Source organism: Lepidochelys olivacea (genome assembly GCF_965140295.1).
Source record: "Lepidochelys olivacea isolate rLepOli2 genome assembly, chromosome: 9".
NCBI lineage: Eukaryota > Metazoa > Chordata > Testudines > Cheloniidae > Lepidochelys > Lepidochelys olivacea.
The window spans coordinates 2,358,066-2,377,718 of NC_140419.1; the positions used below are offsets into that span (position 1 = coordinate 2,358,066).

Sequence of the window (19,653 nt, forward strand, 5' to 3'; positions counted from 1 at the left end):
CCCACCTTGTCTCTCAGAAATCTAGCTTGCAAGTGTAAGGGTTACCAGTGCAAACATGGCTGTGCAACAAAAGGGAAAAGCTACCTGTGGTGGGGCAGCTGCCCACTACGGCAGAACAGGGGTTCAAGGCAGCCCTGACGAGGGCTGCGGCTGGGAAAAGCAGTGAGAGCAGCTGAGGGAGTAGCTGACCACAGCTGTGGCCAGCTTAGTCCGGGCCCAGCTGGCCCTGATAAGAGGGCTGGGGGCCAGGAGCTGGAAGTGTCTCTCTCTAGCCCTGGCGTGGGAAGGGCTGGCTGCCTGGGAGCAGGGTATCTGAAGCAGAGCAGTGCTGGGGAAAAGGGCAAGAGGAGCTGGGGAGCTCCAGCCTGGTAAATCCCCAGGCTGAGGCCCTGTTAAAGGCCCAAGAAGGTACTGGGGCTGCAGAGGGGCAGCCCGGGGATGGGCAAAGGCAGCAGGTCCAACCTCCTTGCCAATGATGAGTGGCCGTTACAGGCTGCAGTCTGCCCCAGGGACAGGGGGCTAGATGATGGCTGGCAGTAGCCACTGGCAGGGCTGGCATCAGGCACCAGTGTTCCAAGCAGGTGCTTGTGGCGGCAGTTTGAAAGGGGGGGCTGTTTCTCCGCGGCGGTGGCAGTTGTTTTCACTGGTTGGGGCGGCAAAAACTGTAGAGCCGGCCCTGGTCATTGAGGCAAGGTGGGTTTAGAGGATTGGGGGTTCCCCCGGGAGGGGAGACCCAGAGTGTGGGGGTACTGTGGGGGCAGAACCCCGAGGTAAAGGGGCACCGGGGTCTGGGAGGGACACTGGGCCTGAGGCAGGTGAGCCACTGGCCAGCAGAGGGCACTCCCAGGCTGGAAAAGAGCTAATTCCCAGACGACCAGCAGGAGGCGCTGCCGGTGGCGAGTCTTCGCTTTGCTACGCTACCTTTCAGAGCTAGGGATAGTGCGAATTCCTCATCAGACAGAGACACAAACATACCCTTGAAAAATGCTCAAGCAGAATCTTATCACTTGCTAATGCAAATCTTGGGCCTGAGTCCCCCTCAATTTCCAAGGACTACACTGGCAGCACTTGCCAGGATCAGGAGAGAATAACAGGAGAACAGCGTGTGTGTCTCTAAGGTACTCACATCTGGAAGAACTCGACGGAGACATTGGACTGACACTTTACAAAGGGACCTTTTGGATCGGTAAGAATCCCACACTTGGAAGTGGCGTTCACAAGGCTCAGCTCACTGGGATCGCAGCCTCCAGCGAGCCCTGTGTTTAACTCGACATTGTCAAGCTCCTCGTCTGAAAGGACTTCTCGCCTGTAATGAATAAAAGATTGACTGACCATCCGTTTTCTCGGTGTGTCCAGCATTCACCTGAATATGCTCTTGGTAGTACAGTGAGCTAGTGCAGTGCCATGGGCAGGTCTAAGTTTAAGCAGATAGACCTAGGATCCTGGCACCTACGTTGAAGGAGATGGATGAACACAACATCAGAGGAGTATTAGAGCGCCTCCACAGGATCTCACCGGTTCCTGGATTTTAAAGTCAGACGGGACTGTTACGACCATCCAGTTAGATGTCCTGCATACTATAGGCCAGAGATTTCACCCAGCAATTCCTGCCTCCAGCCCACTAGATGCCTCTCAAGGGGTGGCCACAATGACACAGCTGAACTAGGACAATTGTATCTCGAAGGTACCATCACTTTTCAATGCCAAGAGCGCTAATGGACCATTGCCAGGTGCCTGAAGGCCAACCTGACTCTGTGTATCTGACTCCTGGGACACATTTGGGTCGCCCCGGGCCTGTATATTGTTTGCTTATGTTCTACCAGACAGCCTGCTGCAACAAGCAGTGTTCTAACTCATTCCATCTGCTCTTTGACTATCAGGGGAAAAAACCCTCTGGGTCAGGGACTTAACGGTGGGTCAGCACTGTCCATGTGGCTGGGAAGGGAGCCTAGGTAGGGAAGCGAGGAGGTGCAATGAATTGACACCATCGCCACAGCAGCCTGCTTTGGCAGGGATCACGGCAGTCCCTGACAGAATCCCAGAGGGAGGGCAGATGCTGGCAATGGAGCCTGCCCTCCCTTGGATCATCCCACCCAACAGGCAGGGAGGAGTAATTGACACCTTCCTGCAGAAAGGCCTGAGAGTCCAGCTGGACACAGGGTCTGAGTCACCTCTCTATCCCTCTGGGTTTATGGGGTTGACTCCTTGGAAGTCATGGGCATGAAACTGGACCAGTGCAGTGATGCCTCAGGCCCATGCTCTCCACACACAAGGGCGCTGTCACTTCCTCACCTTAGCAGTGAGCAGGACAAATACATAGGTGGACCCAGAGAGGGAGAAGAAAGATCAGAGATGCACTACGCAGTGCATTACCTCCTGGAACATTAACTAGGGTTTAATGAACTGCCTTTCAGGAGCCAAGTCTGGTCTGTATATATGCAGGGCCAGTACCTGCGCCGGGGGAATGTTCTTGTGATGGGGACTTTCCAGCTTTCCCCAAACACATCCACATCCTTCACTCGAGTGCCATCTGGCTTGGTAAAGTCGTTTTTATACTTCCCATCAAAGTTGCCGCACAAGCCTTCGACTTTGTTCTTGTAGGTGTTGGCCAGGGTTATATCTAATGGGGCCAGAAGGAAAAGCCGATGGAAAGAAACTCGTAGCCACAAGTGCACAGGTGACACAGAATGGAAAGTTAGGCAGCCCCCCAGCATGAGCCATGCCACAGGCTGAGAATGTGGCAGGTGCCCTGTGCATGGGAGACAGACCTGCATTCAGAACTCCTGCAGGGCTAGACCCACTTATACTGGCGACATAAAGGGAATCGCTGCTCGTTGATAATAATTACCCTTATTTATAGGACACCTCTGCCCAAGGGCTCCTACACAGCCCACATACTTGTGCGCACATCTCACTTTCTCCCCCACACACCCTACAGACTGACATATATCCTCGACTCACCTCTCCGATACAGTCCACTTGCTCTGGAATGGTACATCTACACGGCAATGGAAGACCTGCAGCACGGCCGCGGCTTGCCCAGACCAGCTGACTCAGGCTTGTGGGGCTTGGGCTGCCAGGCTAAAAATAGCAGAGCAGATGTTCGAGCTCGGGCTGAAGCCTGAGATCTGAGGCCCTGTGAGGAGGGAGGATCTCAGAGCCGGGGCTTCAGCCTGAGCCTGAATGTCTACACAGCTATTTTTGGCCCTGCAGCCCAAGCCCTGCGAGCCCAAGTCAGCTGACTCAGGCTCTGGAGCTCAGTGCCCTGGGTTTTTTATTGCAGTGCAGATGTAACCTAAGGGATCTCCCACCCTGCAAGGTGCATTCTATTGAATATCATTGAGTTCTTGGAAAACAGACCTTCCTTTCCTGCAAGACAGCTGGGATTTTAAGGCTTTGGGACTATGATTAGGTGTATAAACACCCTGGATCCACGCCCCATTCTACCCAAAGCAATGATGTTCTGGGGGATCCAGAGAGAAGTATTGCTGTCTCTCTAGTTCCCGGGAAATAATTTGTCACCGGTTATCTGGGATTTCATACTACAGAGAAGAATCATGCGGTTAGACAATGCAAGTTCACAATTTACTTGGGGATTGGAATCTCCGATAGGACATGGCATTCAATGCATTCTGCAGTGAGTTCTCTTGGTCATTCTTACCTAAGTTTTCAGCACCATCATAGCTGAGCGATAAGCCAAAATCTGTCTCCATGTAAATTCTTGTAGGTCTCTGGTATATGCGAAGACCTTCATGAGGCTGGGCAGGGGGGATGGTTTTCACTCCATCCAGCTAACAGAGACAGAATTATTTATAACTCAGTGGACAGATCAAATTCAGACCTGCTTCCAGCAGAGGTGTGTAACACCCAGCTAATCTTTCCTGTTTTCAGGTTTTGTAATGAAATTTTCAGACAGCGATAATCATAAACAACTGATGTTCATCTCCTCACTGTAGCTAAATGCTGTGTAGAAAGAAGCCAGATTGATCTGAATTTCAATATTTTCATACCACTCTGGGAGCCCTCTGGGGTTTGGCTAGAAAAGACAGTGACTAGGTTTTACTGCCAGAAGTGTTAGCAGCAGCAGCTGCCTGTCTCTGGGAGTGCCTCCCAAGACCAGCCCAAGCTGCCCCATTTGTGGTCCCATGCTGGGAAAGCACATCATGCTGTGCCAGGCAGAAATGTGACCCATTGTTGGGAATAGCTGACTTGTTGGGTCCAGAGTGCAATATTGTTTACTGACCTGCCTGAGCGAGACTGGGAGCCAGGAACTCAGGGATTTTAAACCCAGCTCTGACGCTGATATCATCAGCAGGTCCCTTGACTTCTCAGTGGCTCGGTTTCCCCATCTATAAAGTGGGGACCATTATCCATATTTACCTACCTCACAAGGCAGCTGTGTGGGATACTTGCTTAATCTTTGCAAAGTATGATGAGAAGCTGAGACACTGAGAAGCATTGTGTGCTAGTTAGTTTGCAGAAAGGGCTCAAATATAGTGATGCGTATTCTGTGAAATGCCTATTTAAATACAGCCCCGCATCTGCACTCAGGCATTGTTCCTGAGGCCAGCATCAGACTTCGCTCTGAGCAAACACGAGACAGAGTTTCCAGTGGTTACACTGAAAGTCCATTTTGGAACCAGACAGCAGCATTTATGTTCTTCATAGGCCCATTCAAAGACCATGAGACATTCTGCTGCAGTCTAGAAATCCTAAGTGGCATAATCAGTACACCTTATAAATGGTCAGGAATCCCTATTGGTCACTCCACATTTTTTGATGTTACAGCACTAGGAGTGTGCAGCTTAATGCACTTCTTACCACAAGCTGCTTCTTCTGCCTGAACCACACTGTGTGATTGTAAACGGTGACATGTATCTCCTGGAGGAAAGAAATGTGGGACACTCCGGGGAAAAGCTTGTTCTTTCCCTCAATGCTGAAGGATGGCAGGCGGTCAGGGATGCTGGAGACAGTCTGAGACAGCATGTATGTATGTTTGCCTTGGAAGTGATGCATCAAGCCATCAAACGTCAGGTAGTGTGGATCTCCAGTGATGAGGCACTTCCCAAAGCCTAACAGAGAACAGTCACATTAGCCTCCAGCGTGTATGCAGAGCCCAGTCGAACAGGGCCAAGTCTGTGCTGTGGCTCAGTTTTAATAAAGGGCTGGAGGGTTATGACATGCTTTCCTGTGAAAGCTACGATAGGTGCTCAGATACCACAGTATGGACACACAGACCGGCAGGCAGATGGTGAAACTCATCTCTGTGCCGAGAGCCAGTGGAAGTCCTCTGGGCTGAAGCAAGGTTTGAGTGGTTCACAGGCCCTGTGAGATGTGCATGGCACATACGGTTCCTCTGCAGAGGGGTGAGTCTCACCATGACAATGCAGTGGGCTTAAAGTGGGCTCGAAGAAGTGCCAGTTCGGTCATTGCCCAACAGCGGAATTTCAATAAGTTGCAACACAATGTTGGGGCCTTTACACCTTGTGTCTATGTTTGAAATGACACTTTGTCTGGCTCTGACCTGCATCTCACCTACCTCTGAGGTCTTTGTATTTATTGCTGTTTGCGAGACCTCGCAACCAGCTTTTAATGTGTTGGATAAAAGCAATAAAGGGGTAGGATGTGGCTGACCCCCATGAAAGTGCACAAAGGAGAAGGACAGGGGTGCAAGAAGGCTTCTCCCCTTTTCCATCCGCCCATGCAGGGGCCAGCCACAATCCAAATCCCAGTGCTCTCCTAAACACAGGCTCTGCTTCTTTCTGGTGCCACAGGAGTGCTAGGACAGCTCAAATGGGGAAGGCAAGAGGCTGGAGTTTTATCATCCTTCCACACTGGCCAGCTACACCGCAGAAAATATGCCACCCTGCTCTGCAAATCACAGCTGGGGAATTATTTGCTTGGCAATGAAATACAAGAGCATCTCTAGCAGAGCTGGTCAGACATCTGAGAAACTGATTAATCAAATCAATTATTTGATGAGAAACAACCCAATCCCTTGACAGCCACATTCAACAGGTAACGTTTGTCCAGCTCTGATCCCTGGTGATATTTTTTTTTCTCTTCTTTCATTGTTGTTCTCAGGCTAGCCATGCACTGGAGGACAATGGAGTAATTGCCAACGGATTCATAGGCACTAGTCTTTCCTTCTTTTTAAACTTCATTCTCCGCTGTAATCTGAATTTGACCTTTGGCAGAGATAACATAGGAACTCGTTGCCTTTTGTATCTTTGTTACCAACCAAATATCAGGTTAGTTTCTATTTAAAAAAATACATCTCAATCTGTTGTTCCATTTTCCTCCACAAATTCGGTGTCTGTTAGGAGAACACATCACTCAGAGAGCGGAGACCTTGCCATGTTCTCTGATCAGTACCATACTATCACTCAGACAGTCAGGACTGAAATGGAATTATACTTATTGCAAATGCAAATGCAGGCCTGATTCGCTGCGGCTCTACGCCTTGCACCATCACACCCAGAGGGGCAAAGTCAGTGGAACGTCTGTGAGCGTTTTATGCCCACTTTGCCCCAGCTTTCTGCAGGTGAAAAGGACAACACATGGAGCAAGGCCACAGAGGGTCAGAGCCCTTGTGTTCTGTCATGTTTGGAAAATGATAAGTGAATTTTCTGTTACAGAAGTACTGGGGGCCAATTCTTGTTTACACTGGGAGCCCTTTCCACCGCAGTGGCAGTGTAGAGCAGCCTCAGGGTGGCACACGTTACTGTTACCTCTGCTTCTAAGGTTCCCTTGCACTGGTAAATGGCCCTCCCTTGTGAAACAAACAATGGCTGCCTCCGGCTTGGATACACTGGAGGGTGGAATGGACTCTTGGTGCCCACCCCCGCCCCCACACCTGCCAGGACCTAGACGCACATACCTGTCGGTTTACATTGGTATTTCCCCTTTTTGTTGAGGATACAGATCTCCCAAGCATCACAGCCATAGAGCTGGCACTGGATGGTGTTGTCCTTCTGACACTTGCATTTGTGGCTGCAGTGGGGTTTTACCCAGCTCTCCCCAGCCTGTGGGAACGCATGCAGTGTTAATGATACATGACACTGCTCTTCTCCAGGTGTGCAATACAAGGTCAGCAGCAAAGGAAGTGAACTGTAATCGACTGTTCAGGCCATTCCTTGGCTGCCTAATCAAGGCCAAGTCTCATGGAGAGCCCATGCGGGGATACCAGATTCCGTTGGCTGCGTTAGGGCCACAGAGAAATTTTGAGAGCTTCGCTTGTGCCCTGACAAACATATACAATGTTACCTTTGGATTCACTGCAACAGACTCTTGTCTTTTCTCTACCCTGCTACACTACAGTGACAACAAAGCTGAAGACCTGCTGGTCTTATTGCCTGGTGTGTGCTAATTTAGACATAAAACAGGACAGGGCCAAACATCCAGAATTGGTGGCAAATCACCAGCAGCCACATTTTCAAAAGGGGCCACTGATTCTGGGGCCTCTGTTTCGGAGGACCCACCTAAGATACTCAGTGTGGGGGATGGACTTGATGACCACTGGAGGTCCCACCCAGCCCTATGTTGCTATGATTCTGTGATCCCTTGGTTCTGATTTGCCAAAGCACTGAGCACCTGCAGCTTCCACTGGCTTCATCTGGAGCTGCAGCTGCTCAGAAGCTCTGCAAATCAAATCCAAGGTGTCTCCGTTTAGTAATTGCAGATTTATTTCTATTTGACCCACCAGGGTAGCAGGCAGATGCTCCAGCAGCTATTTACAGCTGTTAAAGCCGATAATCACCTGGTACAGAAACTACTTACGCTGTAGTAGTTATCTTCATCATCCCTGCAGCCACAATCGCTCAGTAGTACACACTGGTCATCGCTAAGCACATAACCCTCATTGCAAACACAACCTTCCGTGCATTCCGCTGGCTTTTCACAGAGGGACGACGCATAAATATTATTACATGTGGCTGGGCAGGGAGAAGCACACTCAGTGTAATAGCTGTTGGATGGACAAGGCAATGCTGTGTGAAGAGAATGAAAACAGCATTATTACAAAATGCCAGAGAACTATTCGATGTTCCAGAGCAGACATGCCTGGTGCTGACTGGAAGGACTTGGATGGCAACAGAGCACTAAAGGTTACTTCTTTATGATGCAATGGTGATGGCATAGTTATGGATTCATTTATTGTTGAAAACAGGTAAGCCCCTCAGAGGCTGTCAATTCAATTCTAGCATGAGCACGTCTGAGTTTCTGGGCATTGCTCTGAGATGTGCTTTTCAGCAGTCTAGTTCAGTATCACATCTAGTCTTGGTCACTATTCAAAAAATAAACACAAGAAAAGTGTGATGGCCAGATCCACCAGCGGCTTTGCATTGCTCCGGTGGCCCAAAACAGCCAGAATCATGGTTTAACTGACTGGCAACATTTGTATTTCTGTCTCTTGCATTGCGGGAGTGGTACAAGCTAGCCAGAGTGTGTCAGCAAATCTGGCTCTTCATATGCAACAGACCCTTAGTCCTTCCTCCGGCAACACCCCCATGGATGCCAAGAGGAGTTTGGAATGAGTCCGAGCCATGTAAGGACGGCAGCACTAGGCTCAAAGGGCTCATGCTCTCTAGTCTCCTTATCTCCCTTCTTCATTGTAGCCTTGTTACCGTGTCTACCAACGTCCTCTCGGCTGCTCAAACCAACCCACCACAGAGCTGCTTCTCAGAAGTGGGCCTAGTTGTGAATGCTGTTGATCACTTTTAACTCCTATTGACTTCAGTGGGAAATGCAAATGTTCAGGATTTGGCCCAGCTATGAACACAGGCCCATGCTGTAACAGAGTCCTAACTGCAGCTAATGACACTGTATCTTCCTGGCATCTTTGATTTGTTAATTAACCACCCAGCTAACACCGCTCGTTAATTCTCACGCCACTGTCAGCCATCGAAATGCCAGGCTGTTTATGCTGAGTCTACTTACGGCAGAATGTGCTGGTCCTCCATTTAATGATGACTCCCTGCTTCTTGCAGGTGTCCACATAGGCCTGTGTGATGGCACAGAGAGTGGACAGCATGCCATCATATTTACACATGTCGTAGATGCAGGTCTGGATGAAGAGGTCAGGCTCAATCAGATGGTGACATGGTTTGAAGGTGTCTGACTTTAAAACATTGCACTGGTTTTCAATGCCTGGCTTCTCCTCTGCCGTGCAAGGTGGGCCCAGCTCTTCTTGTGTGTCTGGCAAGCAGCTGCAAGAAAGCACAACATGGCGTGTTTCAGTTTGGAGAGGACCGTGCAGGCTGACACCCAGGCTGGAATGTTGGCTGCTGGTGAGAGGAGCCAAATGATGGAGGCTCCAGTGTTCTCTCTAGTCACCATATGCCAGGAGCACTGCCGGCTTTCACCACCCCATCAGCGTGTCTCAGCCCTGACACAGAGGGACAACCTCCCTAAGTTGTTCAGATGCAATGCTCATGCAATCCTTGGCATTTCTGCTGGGACTGCCCATTCAAGCTAACTGGGATGTCCATTAGGGAATAACCGATACCACTAGTTCACTTCACTTACACTATCAGACATATTAGTGACTTCAGATTGTTATTGAATGGGACTGGATTTGACCTGACAAAATGCTGGTGAGTGGTTCTGTAGCTCATTGGTAAATCCTTGAGCCACCCCTACACACATAACAGATTTCACTAACTTTCATCACAGAGGGGAAAAAAGCTTTCACCCTATGCCTCTGTGACCTTCGAGACTTAAGAACCTCTTTCCTTCTGGGGCAGTGGCCTTTGCTGGAGACCCAACAGAATGCCAGCTTCTCAAAGAAGGTGCAGAAGATACACCAGGCAGCATGGCCAGTGCATTTTCCTCTACTTGGCATGTTTTAGAGCAGGGATCTGGTTAAAATGTCTGCAAGGGAGCATGTGATCTGAATCAACACAAGCGGGGGAATGAAAAAGAGCCACGTTTACCCCGCATCACTGTCGGCTTCCACTTTCCAGCTGTTTCCAAACTGTGTGACGTTGTTAGCCTGCATGCCATTGGGCATGAGCAGCTCATCCCCACGCTGGCCATTATAGTTACCGCACATGCCACATACCTACAGCAGAAGAGAATAATGTCATAACCAAGGGGCTCTCATCCCATCCCCACTGCTGACCAAGGAAAGATATGGATAAATATTGCAAAAAATCGGTTAGTAACTTGCACAGCGCTTCCCAGTTCAAGCCATCACTGTAAAATCTTAGTGCACCAATGGAAAAATGAAATGATATTGCAACATATCTGTGGCTCCCTAAGACTTCCTGGCATTTGCCTTGGGAGGGGGCACGCACTCCCTCCAGTAGAGAGGAGGCTAACGAGCTCTTCTGGGCTGAGTCAGCACTAACCGGCCACACCTGGAAGGCTTGTGCGGCCTGGAGGGAGAAAGCTTAAAAAGAGAGAGCCTGCTGTCGACAGGAGCAGTGACCAGAGATTGCTGGCTACAGGGACAGATCATCAAAGAGGATGGCACTCGCAGACCTCGCCGCCCCTGAGACTGCATGGACCTGGCATGAAGCAGGGGTGACCCCAAAGGCGGAGCTGGAGGCAAGCCCTAACCCTGATGAAAGACACTGAGCCTGCAGAGAAGCCAGACTGCCTGAGAGATGGACCTTTTTTCACTCCCTCAGTCGCGGAGGGAGAGGGACAGGGGCCTTTTTGTTTGTTTGTTTTGTCTGGAGAATCCCTTGTGCGCCACAAAGAGGGGAAGGACTCTGTAAACCACTCAAATTGTGGGGGACTCGGGGGGTAGTCTCTGTAACTAACTGCCAGCTATGCACCCAGTTCTGTCATTTCCTGTAACTATCCCTTTGAAACACCCGTAGCTGGTTGTAAAAAGGAAAAGAGAAGAAAACAACGGGTGTGTGCAGGCAGCATTACTGCAAGCAGTAATAATAAAGCAAGAGAAGAAAATAAATTCTAATCAAACCGCAAAGCAGAAGAGGAAAATCCAAGCTTTGAAGTGATGCCCTTTATTTTCTTAACACACTGAATCTCACCTTGGAGAAGTAAGATTCTGGGAGGCTGATTTCCAAGTGCTGATTTCCATCGTATTTCACTAGCAGTCCAAAGTCAGCTTCCACCACCATGTAAATGCCCACATTTCCTATGGACACGCCTCGTAATCGGTTCTTTACCGGAGTGTGGACTCTCTCTTTATTGAGCTGGTGACAACAGACCATTTGTCAGCATAGAACATAGTCACCTAGTAACATTTTTTCTGCTCATAGTTTATTTTCTCCAGGGGATCTGGAGGATTCCCCAACAGAACGTTAGCCCCTTCACAATTCCAACCTTTGAGGCCTCATGGGCTGCAGCGACCACACTTCTGGCCAAGGATTGGACAGAATTCCTATGTCATGCCTTAGCCAGGCAGCTGGAAGGGTCACTGTTGGGGCCCAGGTCCCTCCCCACCAGCCGGGCTGAGTATACATCTCCATTTAATCTCCGGTTCCTGGTTAGCTAATCCAAAAGAATGTCATCCAGTCTCACCTGGTGCGGCTCTCTGTGACCGCAAGTGTCTAAGCCATATAGAGATGTTTGAGTCCGCTACAGCTTTTGACTGTGAACCCTGGTTCTTTAGCTAGTTCAGGCAGTGGAAATTTATGATATTGGATCCAAAGATTCTGGGATCAGGCCCTGCAGACAATGACTCACGCAGGGACATTGGTGCTGCAGCATACTGCAAATAGGTGCTGCAAGAAATTACGTGACATCTCAATGTCACCGTCCTGGGATACACGCGATGGGTGAGGCAAAACCTTTCCCTGGACCGACACAGCGACACCTGCGCTGCACAGACCGTGATACACATGGCTATCAACGAAAGGCATGCCTGTCCCTTACTAAAATGTGAAGATCCCTTTTCCGAAGGCTGTTTTTCTGTGCTGCTTTTAAGTTATCTGATCTCAAAATACAACAGTCCCACTACGTACCAGGATTGCCTTATTCTTCTGAAGGGTGATTCGGTTGCCATAGATGTCAATGTAAACCTCTTTGAGATATGTGGCCCCTCTTTGTCCTCGGTCTTCGTTTTTGCCACTGACAGTCACAGGAACGACACTGCTGATGTTGCAGACTCGGACCAGGGTGTAGGTGCAGGTGCCCAGGAAGGTGTGCATCACTTGGTCAAAGGTGAAGTAGTGGGGATCTCCTGCCACCTGACAGGATGCTCTCCCTGAAGGTTAAATAAATGTCCAGTGACTTTCGAGGATTTTATAGTGACCTCGGCTAATTAACAACTTCTGTGTTAGTGTGAGGTGTCATCACTATGAAAGGGCCTGAAGTGGGCTCCAAGGGCCTGATCTTGCCCCTCCTTACTAAGGCAAATTCCGACTGAAGACATTCCAGGTTAATGCCAGTCACATTCAGGGCCAATTTTTTGAGTGAGACATCTCAGCTGATCTGCACAAAAAAGTACACACTGGTAGCTGTGCCAGATCACCTGTGTCTACCCCTGCACGCGAGTACTTGACAAGAGCGATTTAGGCTCTTGGTAGTTTTTAATTTGCCTCCCCCCCGCAGCCCATTGGTATTTTCCTAAATCAACCCCTTTGAGTTCAACGTTTGCATTTGTGGCATTGGGTGATTTGGGGCTTGATTTTGCATTCCCTACTCAGGTCAAACTCCAGTGATCCTGCAAAGGTCTATGCCAGCTCCACTCCCACTGCAGGGGAGGGAGCTCCGTGATTGCAAGATAGGGGATTTGTCTTTGACTGTCTCTTTGCACTGGCAAGAATCAGCCATCAGCTCCTTCCTGTGCCATCACATAAGGAATAAAGTATCTGGAAAAAGTCCTTCTGGCCCAGAAAGGTCTAATTACTCAACTCACATCTGGAATCATTTTCAGGGAGAACTCACCAGGGGAGTAACAGCCCAGCTCCCCGTCCTGAACACCGCATTTCTCCAGCACTCCACACGCCCAGCCTGTGCAGGTGATGTTGTTATTGCTGTTGCAGGTGCAGCGCTCAGTGCAGGCGTCGTGGGTGAACCAGCTCTCACCCAGCTGTGAGAGAACGGAGAAGTACTTGACTAGATAATCGTAGAAAGTCTATTGACTAATGTCACCCGAGTGGATAATCAAAGGAGTTTGGATTAGTTAAATGTCCGTGATACTCTCCATGCCATTAAGTGCCTCCAAAGAGAGACAGTGTGGCCGAGGAGATGGTACCCAGGCCCAGGCCTCCTGAGACATAGGTTCCAGTCTTGGCTCTGTTGCTGGTTGATCTTAAACAAATCACTTGATCACTCTGTGCCTCAGTTTCCCCATCTGTTACACAAAATTGACCTCCTTTGAAAAGTGCTTTGAGACCTGATCTTGAAAAGTGCTTTATACAGTAAAAGCTAGGAATTGTTATTATTTACATGAACAAATACATCCACAGAACCCACTGATCTAAAATCAGATGAAGTGAATCTGTATTAATTGTTACTAGTTACAGTGACAGAGAACAAACCCCAAATTCTTTCAATCAGTTTCAAGATGCTCAGGATAACTTGCCTGATGATAGTGGTTGTTTTCATCCACACAACCGCAGCTGCTCTCCGGCACACAGGTGTCTCCACTCAGAACGTAGCCTTCGTTACAGAAACAGCCTTCCACTGGTAAGGAGCTGCAAGGGCTAAACGCAGAGGGAGTCACACAGGTGGAAGGACACCTGCTCCCACAGCTATTGTAATGGCTTCCTCCCGGACAGGAGATTGCTGCAAGTGAGAAGAAAAACCCACATCACTGAAAGGAAAAGATCCCAAAGCAATTCTCTTGAAACTTCCCCTCTTTGTTCCAGGACAGCAAAGGGTGGTTAGAATGCTCTGCATATGGTGACTGCTCTGTGCAATCCAGACCCCTGCTCACTCTGCTTGTGTCTTACTCCCTCCCGCAGCCTGCGCCTGTCTTGCCTAGACAGAGTGGAATGGGGCTTCGGAGCAGGGGCTGTCCTCTGTTGCTTAGACAGTACCCCGAGCAATGGGCCCCCATCTCAGCTGGAGTCCGTAGGTGCTGCTCTAATATACAGAAGAAATCATACGCACAATTTAGGGATAAGGAGGAGACTTTAGTGGGGGCACAATGCCCCAAGTCTTCCTACTGCAGAGTTTTTTGCACCTTCCTCTGAAGCAGCTGGTGATGGGGGCCGTCAGAGACAGCATCCTGAGTTTTCTGGCACATGGCTCGGTTCCAAGCAGGCCCTTCCAATGGGGACCGCTTATTGCCTCGATAGGACCTCTCCAGAACAGAGCTTATGCACCCCGTGCACACAAGGTGGGGGAAGGTCGCCCTGCTGCTTCCTGGGCAGCAGCTGTTCTATGGGCTAATGGAGCAATGGTGGCCCTGATTCTCCTTGGCTGACTCCAGCTTTACACTGGAGTACCTCCATGGACTTCAGTGGCTACTGCTGATTCGCACCAATGGACGTGAGCAAAGACACAGACCCTCTTCCTCTAAAACTGCCAGGCTAGTACCTTTCACAAGGACCTAACATTCCTTCCTAACAATTACAAAGAGAAGGGACTGTGGGGAGTTTCACTCGAGTCGCGGCTACTGTTTCTTCCACGGCAGCTCCCCAGACTGGAGACGCTCTTTGGATAAACAGAGCATTTCAACCTCTCAGGCGCTCTTATTTTACCAGCACTAAATTCGGACAAATTAATACTTAGATGCTTTGTGAGGCTAGATCAGATTCAGTCTGAATATTATACCTAACCTGGCAGGATCCAGTGTAAAACTGGACCAGACTCAGGGCAAGAGAACGGAGAGACCACCCTCAAAGCATGACAGAAGAGGAAAGTGCATGCCGTCAGGGAATAGAGGAAGCTCTAATTTGAAGAGCTTCTTGCATGATGAAAGTTGAATTCCAGAACTTAATAGAGATCAATTACAACACTCACGGCACAAAGTATTATTTCTCCATTCTCTGCAGATCCCAGCATTTGTGCACGACTCTGCATAAGCCTGCAGCCCATTGCATAAGGACACTGTCGGCTCCTTAGTGTGACACAAGTCGTAAACACAGTTTTCCAAGAAATTCTCTGGAGCCACTTTGGCGTGACAGTCCTTGAAGATACCTATGTTAAGTCAGGAAAGAAACAGAATCACAGAAGGGAAGATGGAAGAAGCCGAGCGGTGCCACTAACCATCCCCTGTCATGGCAAGGAGTCAGTGCTCCCTGGCCAGTGTAGGCTGACCAGCTCACTAGACTCAGCCAGACCAAACCTGGAGCTGAATACACCCAAACACTGATGAGATTTGGCTCAGTTTGGCTTAGGCCTGTCTCTACCATTTGCAGGGTAAGTACAACGTCACTCAAAGCGGACACCTTTGTTCTTGAAAGAGAGCTAGCAACGCCCTGGTAGTTACTGTTTCCGGAGGAGGGAAGGCCTAAAGCACTTCAGATACCCCTGTAAGAAAGCGGGGCAGTGGGGTCCACCACACTATGTCTCTGCTGCAGCAGAGTGCAAGTTAATGGGAGCTCTGTGCGGGCAGGAGTGGCAGAACGAGGCCCTTGAAGTGCAATGCCCAAATAATCGTCACATCCTGGTGCCATCTCAGTGCAAGATCCAGTCCGAACAGGTAACTCAGGGCAACTCCTGGGGCTTCTAGTTCAGCTTTTCGCACTGGGGGCCATACACATGTCCCTGGGGACTCGGGGCCGTGGCCCCACGGAGCGAGGTCGGGACGGAGGCAAGGGCAGGCTGTCATTGGGAGTGATTTCAATCAGCTCGCCCAGGGCTCAGCCACGGGCATCGTACCTGTCGGGTCGGTGATCATGCCACAAGCTGTGTCCTCCCTCGCTTCGCTCTCCAGCTGGGAGTCACAGACCAGCACTTGGTCAGGGGAGCATCTGGCAAGAGAGAGAAAAGTTTCTGATGAATGTTTCTTTATCTCTCCGGGCCAGATCTAGACAGGACGATGCCACGTCTGCCCAGCAAGGACGACTCGATTCCAGCCACAGAGCGGAATCCAGGCTCCCTGAAAGGCTGCGTTCTGCCCCCACCTCCCCCACCACAGGAGGGGGCTCCCATTCCCACACTGGGCACCTTGGGGTGCTCCACGACTCAGACGGAGTTGAATGAGGGGTGGAACACGCTGCTGCGGGAACCAGTGGATCGGTCCGGCTCCTGACTGGGACAGCAGGTGACCTCCCACCCACCAGCAGGTCTTCCTGGACTGGGGGACAGCAGACCTGCGAAGGCAGATGGTAGCAGGCCAGCCACTCACTGCCTGCTTATTCTCAGCTGGGGAGGGGGCTCTTGGGTGTACGGGAGAGGATGGTTGTGCTCAGCCCCAGGAGGAGCCGAGGTGGTGGACCCCTGGATGGGCGCCCTGCGGCTGAGTAGGCAGCACGCTTTCCTAGAGCTTTTGTAGCAAAGACCCCTGATTAGCGTCCTGCTGTACGTACATGGTGTTATTCTCTGCCACCAGCCAGCTCTCTCCAAGCTCCGTGGAATCTCCTGCAATGCTGCCATTCGGCTTTAGATTGTCATCCTTTGCATCGCCATTGTAATTACCTATCCAAAATGAAAACCGTGTAGATTACTTGAAATTCACAACTCCACAATGCACACTAGCGTGTGGCTGTCAAACACATTGTAATGAACCGGCTAGCGTGTATGTGCACCAGTGCCCACTCCGGGAAGGAGTACGAACTGCTCCCTACGCGGCTCAGACACCGCACTGCTCACAGCTGAGGAAGATTCCATGGGAGATTAAATGGTAGGGGTCTGTGTGTTTGGAGCAAATGGTTTGGCGTTCCGATTGTGTCAGATCACACGATGACTCGGGTAAATGGGTGACAATACAATGAGAACTAACCCGCACCCTTACACTCAAATTCTATCATTTCCGAGGCTTAGAAGCCCTGGGGGTAACACTCAAGGAGACGTCATCCCACGGGGATCAAACGCTTCTACGCCAGAAGAGAGGAAGCGGTCCTAGGGAATGAGTAGTTGGATGGGAAAACCCAGGACGCTGCCCCTGTAAGGGACCAGGCCTGGGAATTCCTGTAGTGCAGAGCGGGACAGGGCTCCTCTCTCTTCCAGCCAACTGGGAGGAGCTCTCCCTAGAAGGGCAATACATATGCTGGCTTCTCCCTCAGAACAGGGAGAGGCTGACAGGAGAAGGAAGCCAAAGCAGGAAAGCTGAGCTCCAGCTGAGAAGGGCTGGGAACAGTAGCTTCCCCAGGAGCAGATGGGCACAGAAGGAGAGCCCCGGGTGTGGAAGAAGAATCATAGAATCACAGAATATCAGGGTTGGAAGGGACATCAGCTTTGCACTGTTTCTTTTTAAAAACTAGCCCCAGACGGGAGTGCGCATAGCCACAAACTACACCATCTGCTCAAGAAAGTCCCTCAAAAAGCACAAGAACAAATCCGCAGAGATACACCCCGAGAAGTCCGACGAGGGGTATTCTATCTGCGACCCAAGATCCATAAACCTGGAAATCCTGGACGCCCCATCATCTCAGGCATTGGCACCCTGACAGCAGGATTGTCTGGCTATGTAGACTCCCTCCTCAGGCCCTATGCTACCAGCACTCCCAGCTATCTTCGAGAGACCACTGACTTCCTGAGGAAACTACAATCCATCGGTGATCTTTCTGAAAACACCATCCTGGCCACTATGGATTTAGAAGCCCTCTACACCAACATTCCACACAAAGATGGACTACAGGCCATCAGGAACAGTATCCCCGATAACGTCACGGCAAACCTGGTGGCTGAACTTGGTGACTTTGTCCTCACCCATAACTATTTCACATTTGGGGACAATGTATACTTTCAAATCAGCGGCATTGCTATGGGTACCCGCATGGCCCCACAGTATGCCAACATTTTTATGGCTGACTGAGAACAACCCAGGAACCTATCCTTCCAACAAAGCCCGTTGCCAACTGTGTCCGCTTATGTAATCAGGGGACACCATCATAGGGCCTAATCACATCGGCCACACTATCAGAGGCTCGTTCACCTGCACATCTACCAATGTGATAGATGCCATCATGTGCCAGCTATGCCCCTCTACCATGGACATTGGTCAAACCAGACAGGCTCTACGTAAAAGAATAAATGGACACAAATCAGGGGTCAGGAATTATAACATTCAAAAACCAGTCGGAGAACACTTCAATCTCTTTGGTCACTCGATTATAGACCTAAAAGTGGCCATACTTCAACAAAAAAACTTCAAAAACATACTCAAAAGAGAGACTGCTGAATTGGAATTAATTTGCAAACTGGATACAATTAACTTAGGCTTGAATAAAGACTGGGAGTGGATGTGTCATTACACAAAGTAAAACTATTTCTCCATGTTTATTCCCCTCCACTCCCGCCCCCACTGTTCCTCACACGTTCTTGTCAACAGCTGGAAATGGCCCACCTTGATTATCACTACAAAAGGTTCCCCCTGGCCCCGCTCTCCTGCTGGTAATAGCTCACCTTATCTGACCAGTCTTGTTACAGTCTGTATGGTAACACCCATTGTTTCATGTTCTCTGTGTATATAAAATCTCCCCACCGTATTTTCCACTGTATGCATCTGATGAAGTGAGCTGCAGCTCACGAAAGCTTATGCTCAAATAAATTTGTTAGTCTCTAAGGTGCCACAAGTCCTCCTTTTCTCATAGCCACAGTGGGGTGCTCAGGAGGGAAGCAGCCCTGATACATCCCTGTTGAACCTGCTGAGCTTCAAGTATTGCCAGGCTTGTCTCCTGGCAATCTAACTGGTCTCTGCTTGCTTCAGAGCGGAGTTTCTCACTCATCACCCACGTGTGTTAACCTGGGGTCTCCTTTGCTGTGTCACTAGATCAGAACTGGGTCTCTTACATGCATCAAATACATCTCTCTGACCTCTCTCTGGCATCTGCTCTATTCCGTCTTGCTGGACTCTCAAGGGCTCGCTGCGATTTGTGTCCTGCACAGCACCCAACATTTGGTTACGCTTGACAAAGAATACCAAAGAATTGTGGAGATTAAACATGAAAAGGACATACACTGGGTTATCTACTCCATCTCCTCGGCTACTTCAGCATTGGTCCCCAGGGGACCATTTTTTAATGCTTTGTCTTGCAGCAGACCCACCTTCTACTGCAGCTGGACAACTAAAAACAGCTCTAAAAAGAAGGCTCAGTGATCAGAGAAGCCTTTGCCTGTGCTCGGACTGTGACTACGACAGTGCGGAGACAGTATGCATCTGTGAGTGCAAGGAACAAGACAGCAGAGCAGAAAAGCTCAGGACGGCTCCTAAACATGGATTTGGAAATCTGTCCTGACCCACAAGAAGGTCCTTAAAGTTTTATTCTCATTTCCAAGTTGAAAGAAATGAAAAGCACAGATTAGGCCGAAAAGTCCCAATCAAAGAGGGACAGACATGCTTCAATGCAAATAAGAGAAAAAAGATACGAGGGGACCTGGACCAGAGGCATCCAGGGTAGGACTGCGATAATATTTAGACTGCAGCTTATGAATGTGTTGAATGTGAGATTCCTCTCCTGTTAAAAATGACATCTGTAGTTGTCATTTCTGACACGAGAGTTAACGCCTGGGTAACCAGATTTCTCGTAAGTTACATTTGCCAGGTACCCGGACAATGATGGTTCCTTCAGTCCAGTGCCCGACGTCGCAGTCCACACAAAACAGACTAGATTATTCTGGGAT

At 49.7% G+C, this 19,653-nt stretch overlaps 1 protein-coding gene across 1 annotated transcript in view; it reads right to left on the reverse strand.

The window, feature by feature from the left end:
* LOC311525767 (zonadhesin-like) overlaps positions 1 to 19,653 on the reverse strand; it is a 53,363-nt gene that overhangs the window by 6,466 nt on the left and 27,244 nt on the right. The window contains exons 21-35 of the mRNA XM_084638107.1: positions 16,398 to 16,506; positions 15,748 to 15,839; positions 14,937 to 15,063; positions 13,502 to 13,622; positions 12,862 to 13,006; positions 11,937 to 12,178; positions 11,001 to 11,165; positions 9,933 to 10,060; positions 8,938 to 9,206; positions 7,780 to 7,988; positions 6,881 to 7,025; positions 4,822 to 5,072; positions 3,662 to 3,791; positions 2,452 to 2,620; positions 1,127 to 1,306 (exon numbers count right to left, since the gene is read on the reverse strand). Of these exons, the coding sequence (XP_084494233.1) occupies positions 1,127 to 1,306; positions 2,452 to 2,620; positions 3,662 to 3,791; positions 4,822 to 5,072; positions 6,881 to 7,025; positions 7,780 to 7,988; positions 8,938 to 9,206; positions 9,933 to 10,060; positions 11,001 to 11,165; positions 11,937 to 12,178; positions 12,862 to 13,006; positions 13,502 to 13,622; positions 14,937 to 15,063; positions 15,748 to 15,839; positions 16,398 to 16,506 (2,482 nt within the window). The remainder of the gene's footprint in view (positions 1 to 1,126; positions 1,307 to 2,451; positions 2,621 to 3,661; positions 3,792 to 4,821; positions 5,073 to 6,880; positions 7,026 to 7,779; positions 7,989 to 8,937; positions 9,207 to 9,932; positions 10,061 to 11,000; positions 11,166 to 11,936; positions 12,179 to 12,861; positions 13,007 to 13,501; positions 13,623 to 14,936; positions 15,064 to 15,747; positions 15,840 to 16,397; positions 16,507 to 19,653) is intronic.